Source organism: Thrips palmi, unplaced genomic scaffold (genome assembly GCF_012932325.1).
Source record: "Thrips palmi isolate BJ-2018 unplaced genomic scaffold, TpBJ-2018v1 HiC_scaffold_4, whole genome shotgun sequence".
Taxonomy (NCBI): domain Eukaryota; kingdom Metazoa; phylum Arthropoda; class Insecta; order Thysanoptera; family Thripidae; genus Thrips; species Thrips palmi.
The window spans coordinates 1,324,015-1,334,230 of record NW_023144631.1 but is presented as its reverse complement, the minus strand read 5'-3'; the positions used below and the strand labels follow the sequence as shown (position 1 = coordinate 1,334,230).

The window sequence follows — 10,216 nt, the reverse complement described above, 5'->3', positions numbered from 1 at the left end:
AGTGGGTCCCTGGATGAAAAGGAGGCCGGGGAGGAGGGGAGGAGGTCATTCGGCCCTGGTGTACCCGAGTGCCGTCGTCTGCAAGGGCCCCGTCGAGGCGCGCGGCGCGCCCCGCCCTGGACCAGGACTACACCAGCAGGCTTGCTTCCGAACAGTGCTTTCGCGTACTGTCTCGCTCGCCCTCAGGGGGCGTTCCGCATGGGCGCGAGAGAGACCGAGCGACGAAGCGCTGTTCGAAGTCTGGCCAGGCCGGGGCGTAACAGGGCGACGCCTCGGCGGAAATCACCGAGACATTCATAGCAGCGGCACGGCGACTTGCCCACGGCGCCCAACGGCACACACCCGAGCCGAGCCGTGGTCCCTCCAAGTGCCTCGCGGCGTGCTCAACGTCGACGGCGAGCCTGGAGCCGCGGGGCGCGGGGCACGCCGGCCGGGCGGGGACCATCCGGAGCCGTCATCAGCGGCCACGCCCCACGGCACGGCGGCTCGGCAGCCGGCAGCACGGCGGCCGCAACAAGCAGTTAAGGGCAATAAACACTCGAACAGACGATCGTCTTCTCTTTTTTCGAGCGCGAGTGTGGCGCAACTACACTCTACACTCACTCGGCGAGAAGCCGCCGACGCCGACCAGCCCAGCGATTCCGTCGCACGCCTGTGGCACACGCCATGAGTGCGACAGAGACAGAGCGACGAAACGGTCCTTCGGTATCAATCGGCCGCCCCGCCCAAGAGGGCCGCTGCAGGCTGCAGGAGCCGCAGGGCCTTCTTGGGCACGAGCAGCAAGGACGCGCGGACACGTGCGCGGCGCCTTGCATGGCAGCGGGTGGAACCAGAGGGGCGGGGCAAGACATCGATCCCTAGCCAACAAATCAAAGCTTGCATTCCTTGTAGCTGCTCGTTGCCTCCGGTGCCTTCGGCCGTCCCGAGACCCCTACAGCCCCTACCGGCGTGGGCCGCTAAACGGCAGGGGCACCATCGGGCACCATGCACCGTGCGCGCGGAAGTAAGGGCCGGGCTGCCTCGCCGGCCGCCGCACCGGTATGAGGGGGAAGGGCAGGACGGGCAGGCACCACCCCGTTCGACACGCGAAATGTATTTAAGCAGAGTGGTTGGATCTCGCCAATCAGTCGGCGCACGCAGACACGCGACTGAATACGGGATCGCGTCGGCCGACTCCAAGTTGCAAATTTAATTGGAGCTCTCACGCAGCGCAGCACGTCGGGCAACCGCTCTTCCCCTTCCGGTTCCGGTTTCGTGCCGAACTCGGCAGCGGCAAACTGCTGCTGAGACAAACCAAGTTTCGGTTCGTCGGCGCGGCGAGGGCTTGGGGCTTGGACGCGTTGCGTGCATTTTGGGCGTTGCGCGGGGCGCGCGGTAGCGTGGCTGCGCACGATGGGTGTGCTTGTCTGGACCCTCCCCCACCCCCTTTCAAAAGCAACCCTTCACACCCCTGACCATCCCCGGGCTAGAAGACCAGACAAGCAGTTGCTGCTATATAGCCTCAAAAGGGAGGGGGATGCTCGGAATATAATAAACTGGCCTACTTCGGCGCGGGGGTTGAATGCACCCCCGCCTCCGTGCCTCCGTCTTCCCTCGGCCGCTTCCGCCAAGGCACCCCCGCCGCCAAGCCGCCCCCGCGATGCTCCGCTGCTCCGCGCAGGGCAGTGCAGGGCAGCGCAGGGCCCCGGCGAGGCCCCCGAGCCCCTCGCCGCGGCCGGGCAAAAGAGTGCCTCCCACGCCGCACGCCGCACCGCGCGCGAGTCGACTCGGGTCGGGCGCCGAGAGGCCGACGCGGGCCTCGCCTTGGCTGCTCGCTGCGCGTCGCTGCGCCTCCGCCGATCCTGCTCCTGCCGACGGCGACGACCAAGGCGCCATCGGACTCCCGCCGCTCCTGCCGCGCATCGCTGCGTCCGCGTCGCGTCGCGTCATCCCACGGCCAGAGCAGGGTCGCGAACCACGCCCACCCCGGCCGCGCCGCGCCGCGCCGTCCCGCGCGGGGGAGGGACGTCCTGCTCCGGACGCGCCCCGCCCTGCTGCTGCTGCTGGGCCTAGCCGCCTGGCCGGGCCTGCCGGGCCGGGCCGCGCCGCCCGGGCGATGGATGTCGCGGGGGCCCTGACTGCCGCCCGACGACGCCGCGAGGCACAGACGCGCCTCATGCGGGAGGGGCTGGACGTGTGGCGGTGCCGACAGCAGCAGCTCCTCGCCAAGAAGGCCCACGAGCAGAAGCAGGTGAGTTGCCGCTGGCTGACTGGACGCTGGACTACGACACGCGTTTCTCAGGACGAAAACATAGAACCGAGACAGTTCAAACTGATCGCATTTTCCCGCAACTGCACCCTGGTGCGTCCGAACGTGAGCAAACTTTCCTTTCAACTGAACTTGAAACATGACCTGCCCTCGCAGCTCCGAGAGATGTTGCTGACGTACAGCCCATGGGGGCGGCCCGGCGGCGGCGCGCCCAACCCTGACACGATCCGCAAGCGGAAGGCCCTGCAGCTGGAGACGCTGTACGGCACGTCGCCGCCGCCCGCCACCTCGCCCGGCGCCACGGCCTCGACGCCGCCGTCGACGACCACGCTGGCGGCCGGGCTGGCGTCGGGGGCGTCGGGCTGCCACACGCTGCCCAGGCTGCCGTCGCAGCCCCGCCACGCCGTCAACGGCAGCGAGACGCGCCGGCTGCGCTGCGACCCCCAGCTGCTGTTCCAGTTCCAGGAGGCGGACAGGCGCGCCGTCGACAACCTGCTGCGCTACCGCACCGACCCGCGCCAGCAGGAGCAGTACCGCCGCGACCTGGGTGAGCAGCAGGAGCACCGGGAGTGTCTTGAAGTGGCCACATCGCTCCACGTTGCGTTGCGTTCTGGCATGACACGAGTTTTCGGTAAAAGGAGAAAGAAGGGCAGAATCCCGCTCAAAGCCCGTTACGTTCCGGGCTTGAACAGCTTCTCGCCGTGTGAACATAGTGAACATAGTGGGTGTGGCTCGGTTGGGAGCAATGTGCATCGCGCGCATCGCGCGCATCGCGCCAAGGCGCGTCGCGGCTCTCGCGTGCACGTGGCTGGCGCTGGCACGTGTCGCTGCAGCCATGCAGCTATGAAGCGTGTTGACAGTGCTAACATCAGTGTCGCCAGATCGGCCGATCGCCCTGTCTCGTGTCGCGTTTCCGTGCGAGGCGTGGCTGGGGCCGCGGGCCGCGGGCCGCACTGGGGCGGAACGCGTTAGGTAAGGCACCGCCCCTCCCCTCCCCCCGGCCCCCGCTCCTGGAGACCGGGAGGGTGCGGCGCGGCGTGTTGGTTGGGCTGCCTACCCGCCGGGCGGGCCGGCAGCGTCGCCGAGGTCCCCGAGCGCCCGCCACCGGCCGGGTAGGCAGCCCAACGCGCTCCCGCGCCGCCCGCCGGCCTACGCCGAAGGGGGCCTCCGCGCCGCACGGCCAGGCCGCGGCAGGGCCCATTCAATTTCATTCATATCCATTCACTTCCGTTTCCGTTTTTATCGGGCCGAGGCACACAGCATTAAATGCGTGCGATAGAGGGGAGGGAGCGTTGTGTTGACATTAGCGTGTTGTGCGCACGGCGCACGGCACACGGCACACACGGCGCGCATCGCATTCGGGTGCATCGACCGCGTCATGCAGTGCCGTGCCGTGCCGTGCCGTGCCGTGCATGCCGTCCTGTGCCGGCGTCAAGGCGCCCCATACGGTGCACCGGAACGCCGGGACGGAACGCCGTAACGGGGGCCGGAAGGGGTCGCTGCCTGGCTGCCGGCGAAGGGAGGGAGAGTGTGGATCGTCTGAGGCCTGTCAAAGGTGATGGTGTCCGTTGGCTTTGTCTGGCAGACCGCATGGTGCAGGAGAAGCGACTCCGGCAGCAGCAACAGCAGCAGCGGCAGCAGCAACAGCACCAGAAGTCCCTGCACCACCAGCACCAGCACGACCGGGGCGCCGCGCAGCAGCAGGACGGCCAGGACAGCCAGGACGGCCACCGCCACCAGGAGCGCGACGACACGGACGCACACCAAGGCCACGTGCGCCGTCGGCGCAGCGCGGGCGCCCCGTCGGCGGACACGGCGCCGAAGAGCACGGTGAGTACCTCGGCGGCGTCCTTGAGGGGAGCCCCCGTACCTGGTGCGGCGTGGCAAGGCCTTGGCGGCGGCCCCAGCGGGCCCCGGGCCCCGGGCCCCACGCCCCACGCAACCCCCGACTTGTCTCCAAGCCACGTCACGTCCCCAGGCCCCAGCTTTGGCGGGCATGTCGCGACCCCCTTCCCTAAACGCTGCTTTTCACAGCAGTCTGCATGGCAGTGCCATGGCGCGCTCCGCGCCCGAATCGATGGTCCCGTCCTCCTGGAGGAAGTGCCTCCACGGCACCCCGTGCCCTGTCATCGCCGTGCTCTCCCCCGCCTTGCCCCGGCCCCCAGGCCTCCGCGGCGTCCCTGACGCCGTGTCCCGCAGTTCTAAAAACGCCCTCGAAGGTCCCGGAGCGTGCAGCGTGCTTTGGTATAAATGCGTCCTTCACTCATGACAATCGCCCGCAAGTTTGGCGGAGGCCGCGCGGAGGCCGCGGGGCGAGGACCGCACTGCCACCGCCGCGCTGGGCCGCGCTGCCCCCACCCCGCCGGCCAGTCTCTGACAGTCTCTCTGTCGGCCTCGGCCGCTCGGCTCCCACAAAAAGGGGTCCTCTCATTTCGCGAATCATCATTAACCTATCGAGCTAATTGAACGAGTCCCGCAATTGAAAACTTGAAGACTTGGGCGAGCTGGCCGTTGTGGCGGAGCGATTCGTTTGGTGGAGGTAATGGCGGAGTCCGAACCGTTCCTTCATTGCCTCTGCGTGGGAGCGGGAGAGGGAGTGAGAGAGAGAGACCAAGTCTTCATTAAGGGGGCAGCACCGCACTCCGCCTCAGGGCGGATTCAGTTAGCCTAGACGAGCCAATGCGACTGTCTGTGCCTGCCTAGGCCTCGGCCGCCTAGGCCCTTGTCGGCCCTTGTCGGCCCTTGTCGGAGCCAGCCGCCCTCCGCCAGTCTTCCAGGGCAAGCACCTCGCGGCCTCGCGGCCTCGCGGCTAGTGGCCGTGATGCGGTGCCACCTGCCCTTGGGCCGGCGGGGCTGGCGGGGCCGCAGGCTGACCCCGAACATCGTGGAACAGGAACAGCACTTCGTCGCTGTGTCTTCCTCGCACCCCGACGGGACTCCTCACGCTCCTCACGCGCGCAGCACAGCCCTGCTCAGCATCGGCGTGCCGGGCCCCGTGCCGGGCCCCGTGCCGAGTGCCGAGCACAGTGTGCCGAGCCCCGTGCCGGGCCCGGCGCGGCGCCGCGGAGGCCGTTCACTTCACTCCCGGGGTACTGATTGCTGATACACACACTTGATTTGCGTTGCGCGGTCCGCGGTCAAGCAGACTGATTCCGAGGGTCGTTGTCGTCGCTCTGTCGCCCTCGCACCTACACGGGACGCCCCATGAGTGCGAGGGAGACAAAGCGACGAAAACGACTCTCGGAATCGGTCTGAAGATTGATGGTCGGGTCGGCGCCATTCCGCCATTCATTCGGAAGCCGAAAGCCTGTCCTTTGAGGCTGGCTCTGGCTTATTCGCTTCGTTCGATTGCCCGCCGCGTTCCGCGAAGCAAAGCCCCCAAGCAGAGGATCGCGAACGCGGGCGCGGCGGCGCGGCGGCCGTCGACCGTGGAAATGGCTGCCTCGCGCGCCATCCGCGATCCAGCCGATCCGCCAAAAAGCGCCGTGACCCCGACACGTTTGAATAGACCGCGGGGCGAGCGGAAGGCAAGGCGGCATGGCGGCGGCGCGGCGCGGCGGGGCAAAGCAGAGCACGGCGAAGGCGAAGGCGAAGGCGAAGCAGGCGAGGGCGACGCGAGGCGAGACTACCGGGCTACCGGGCCAAGGCTCGTCGCGGCCGTGACGGCCATGGAGGGGGCACCACCACGACGGCCATGTGCCATGAGCCAGGGCCGGCGAGGCGGCGAGGCGGCGTGCTGGGCGCGGCGCGACCCACACGGTCGCCGCCGACGCCAAGCTGGCCATGCCAGTGTACCCCCGAAGCTACTGGGGTTGGAGCTGACAGCGGGAGAAACGAAAGCTGTGCGTAGTATTGCTTGACGCGGCCCCCTTCCCGGTAGTGGTGGTGGTGGTGAAAATGAAATGGTCGCCGTTTTGCGTATCTCGAGATCTCAGGGACGATAGATGATAGGCCGTGGCCTTGTTCCACCGTAGTTCGCAGACTAGTCCAATCCGCGGCGCTTGGGACGGGACTTTACACCCTGACCTGGTGGTGCAATGGATGCTGATCCCCTGGACTGCGGACCAGGCGGGCTGGCCGAACGGCCCCGGGGCCCCACAGTGGGCCACAGCCATCGTCATACTGTCGCGATGTCGCGTGGGGCGCAACAGTGGAGTGGCGCGACCGCGTCGCGTCATGAGCAGTGCGAATGGGCAGCCCCGCTTTGCTTTGCTCTCACATGTTTCAAAGTCAGCAGTTCATCGAGGGCCTGTCGAGGGCCGGGCAGGGGGAACCGGTTTGAACATGTCGGTCATCTGATGTGCCGAGAAACATAGATGGATCGCTTGTCTTTTTCCTTTCGGCCTCTTGATTCTCGTCAAACCTTATCATTACCCACGCGGTCGGTGCAAAACGAAGAGAACGATGAGGCGGCCCTCCAAAGTGCGACCTCAAACTTCCCTCGTCTACGTCAGCCCCTGGCAACTCCCATGCCCGGGCTGTCCACACGCTCGCCGCGCTTTTCCGAGCGCCGGAGCGCTGGCGACGCCGTTCCGCGACATTTTAAATCGCAGAAAATATTGAATATCAACTATTAGAAACATATGATGACCTCTAGGCGATGTAAAATTTCACGCAGAATCGTTTTCTGTACTCAGTTTGCCAATATAATGAACGGATGTGGAAATAAATGCGAAATAAGATAACGCCACGACGCCTGTTTTGCCCGCCGCATATTTCCCTTTTGTTAATGCAAAGAAACTATAACATTTAGAGACAAACGGGCACTTGCAATCGAAAGGTCACACTTTTTTCCTTGGATTTTTCACTATGGAATGAATGCCCCGTGTGGCCCGAGACCTGGTAAAGATGGTGTTATTTTGGCGTTCTTCGGACTCCAAATGTACTTTAAATTAACACCAAAAGGACACCATAGAAGCACGCTAAAATAACTCCATAATTACATCAAATGCATTTGGTGTCAACGCGGCGTTATTATGGAGTTTTTTTAGTGTAAAAAGGCTCGTTTTTTCACCAAAAGAACGCCATAATAATACCAAAGCAGAGGACAGCCATAGAGAAAAATGACAAAAGAGAGACGGCAGGTGTTGATCCCCAGATCTGCGACACGGCAGTTTCGTGCGGAACCGCTTGGCCAGAGCGACTCCGAGAAGATGAGCCGCACGGCAGCTATATGTCGTGCGTTGTGCCGCGCTCGGACTTAGCCCGAATCCCCGCGGCTGGAGCCCAATCTTGTTTCTATAAACATGAACTCGTACAGTGTAGCAGACCATTACAGGTTCCGTCATGTTTATAGAAACAAGATTGGGCTCCAGTTCTATGTTCTATAAACATGACAGGACCTGTAATGGTCTGCTACACTGTACGAGTTCATGTTTATAGAAACAAGATTGGGCTCCAGCCGCGGGGATTCGGGCCAAGTCCGAGCGCGGCACAACGCACGACATATAGCTGCCGTGCGGCTCGTCCTCCCGGACTCGCTCTGGCCAAGCGGTTCCGCACGAAACTTCCGAGTCGCAGATCTGGGGATCAACACCTGCCGTCTCTCTTTTGTCATTTTTCTCTATGGCTGTCCTCTGCTTTGGTATTATTATGGCGTTCTTTTGGTGAAAAAACGAGCCTTTTTACACTAAAAAAACTCCATAATAACGCCGCGTTGACACCAAATGCATTCGATGTAATTATGGAGTTATTTTAGCGTGCTTTTATGGTGTCCTTTTGGTGTTAATTTGAAGTACATTTGGAGTCCGAAGAACGCCAAAATAACACCATCTTTACCAGGTCTCGGGCCACACGGGGCGAGTCCAGCGGAACGATCAAAAAGGTCGAGAAAGAAAGACGCGTTGGGATGAAGAGGTTATGTTGCCCTAATTCATCAATCACGTTCTTTGAGTTACCGTAAGTGTTTCAGCGGACTCGCATTCATTCCATAGTGAAAAATCCAAGGAAAAAAGTGTGACCTTTCGATTGCAAGTGCCCGTTTGTCTCTAAATGTTATAGTTTCTTTGCATTAACAAAAGGGAAATATGCGGCGGGCAAAACGGGCGTCGTAGCGTTATCTTATTTCGCATTTATTTCCACATCCGTTCATTATATCGGCAAACTGAGTACAGAAAACGATTCTGCGTGAAATTTTACATCGCCTAGAGGTCATCATATGTTTCTAATAGTTGATATTCAATATTTTCTGCGATTTAAAATGTCGCGGAACGGCGTCGCCAGCGCTCCGGCGCTCGGAAAAGCGCGGCGAGCGTGTGGACAGCCCGGGCATGGGAGTTGCCAGGGGCTGTCTACGTTTTGCCTTTCTGCCCGCGGGTCCGGTCCGGTCGGCTGCCAGTGGCAGTGCCACTCGGGGCTTATCTCATGTCCGCCTATTTCGCCCCGGTCGCAGTCGCGTCCCAGATGAATTCAATTAGAACAGGGCGAGGACATGCGGACTGATGACTGATCAGTGACGTCACATGCTCTGCCCGTCCAGGCCGGCGTGGAGTTGGTGCCGCTGCTGGACCGCCGCCGCCACCCCCTGGACGAGCCGCTGTCGCCCCTGCCGCGGCCGCGAGCGCGCGCCCACCTGCCCACCACGGACGTGACCAACGTGACCAAGGTCAAGGAGGAAGTGAGGTAAGTCCCCGCCCCGCCCCGCCGGCGAGGCGCGAAACATCTCAAATCCCCTAAAGCCTCCCCGCTCTCCTCGCCCGCAGCCACGAGAAGGAGCAGACCTGGCGGGACCTGGCGGCGCAGGTCGACAGGAAGAAGCGCCAGATGGAGGTAGGTCCCAACGAACCGCATCCGCGATGAACTCCTTTATAAAGGGATTTGAACCTCAACCCCGGTCAACTCTGCCACAGGCCACGCGGGCAGATGAGCTAGAGCGCAGCCGGCAGCACTTCGAGACGTGGCAGATGCTGTGGGGCCGACCGGGCCACGGCGCGCCCAGGGACATCAAGGTCAAGGAGAACCTGGACATGATCCTGTACCACCACCTGGACCGCGCCGCCGCGCCTGCAGCAGCACGAGCCGCCGTCCCGGAGCAGGCGGAGCATGCAGAGCAGCCCACCGCGCCGCCGACGCCGCGCAACGCCCCACCTGCCGTGGCGGCGCAGTAGCGACGAGGTGCTCGACGCCCGCCCACGCCCACGCCCACGCCCCCGCCCCCTCCGTGACGCGGACCCCCTGGGCGGCAGCCTGCTCGGCACGTAGCCTCGCGGAACATTCGAGACGCAGCCTTGGGGCGACTGGCCGGCCTTGCACCAGCCTTGGCAACCAACCTATCGCGGAGCATCAATGGAAAGGAGAGGAGAAACTCTCCCCTGCGCTGTTCGCGCTGTGCGCCTCGCTGGCCTCGCGACCCCCGCGAGACTGACTGCGACCATGGCAACACAACCGGCCCGGCGCGGGGATCGGCCTGGCCATCGGCCTGGCGTAGCCTGGCGGTCCCCCGAAATGGTTTAGCCACGGGCTGCACGCGGCCACGTGGTTGGCCAGCCTGCAGGCGGGCCGTGATTGGTCGGCGGGGCGCGGCGCAGGCCGCCATTGGCCGCCGCGATCCGGCGCGCGCTTCCGCCGCCGTCGGCAGGGCAGGGCAGGGCAGGGCAGGGCAGGGCACGGCACGGCGGGGTGCCCACTATTTCCCCCGATGAGGCAACACGAAGAGGTCCACGACGTCCACGACGTATTGCACCAGGCGGCGGTCCTACTACTTGTCCTGCTGCACATTGTGGCGTCGGCGGCGGTGGGGCCTTCACCCCGCAATCGGCGGCCAATCAGTGGCCCCCGGCCGCTGCGCCGCCACACCGCCGCGCCCCGCTCGTGAAACCGGGGGCTGGCTGGACTGACTGCGACTGGCGGTGATTTATATTAATAATTACTTCTAATAGCGTTATTGCGATGTCGCCACGGTCGGGCGGGAAAGGGTTGCGATATGGCGACGGCCCGGCTGCACCAGGCCGAGCGCTCAGCCAGGTCCTT

At 63.9% G+C, this 10,216-nt stretch overlaps 1 protein-coding gene across 1 annotated transcript; it reads left to right on the top strand.

The window, feature by feature from the left end:
* Positions 1–2,119: 2,119 nt before the first annotated feature.
* LOC117649488 (signal transducer and activator of transcription C-like) lies at positions 2,120–8,422 on the top strand. Its single transcript, XM_034392356.1, has 5 exons — positions 2,120–2,230; positions 2,405–2,526; positions 2,629–2,795; positions 3,834–4,078; positions 8,396–8,422. The coding sequence occupies exons 1-5, from the start codon at positions 2,156–2,158 to the stop codon at positions 8,420–8,422; spliced, it is 636 nt and encodes a 211-aa protein (XP_034248247.1). The 5' UTR covers positions 2,120–2,155.
* The last annotated feature ends 1,794 nt before the right edge of the window (positions 8,423–10,216 follow it).

Excerpts from the sequence above, each read along its gene's own strand:
- LOC117649488 (XM_034392356.1), top strand. The coding sequence starts at position 2,156 with ATGCGGGAGGGGCTGGACGTGTGGCGGTGCCGACAGCAGCAGCTCCTC. Across the intron at positions 2,231-2,404 it reads AGGCCCACGAGCAGAAGCAG|CTCCGAGAGATGTTGCTGAC; the intron begins GTGAGTTGCCGC and ends CTGCCCTCGCAG. Across the intron at positions 4,079-8,395 it reads ACACGGCGCCGAAGAGCACG|AGGTCATCATATGTTTCTAA; the intron begins GTGAGTACCTCG and ends TACATCGCCTAG.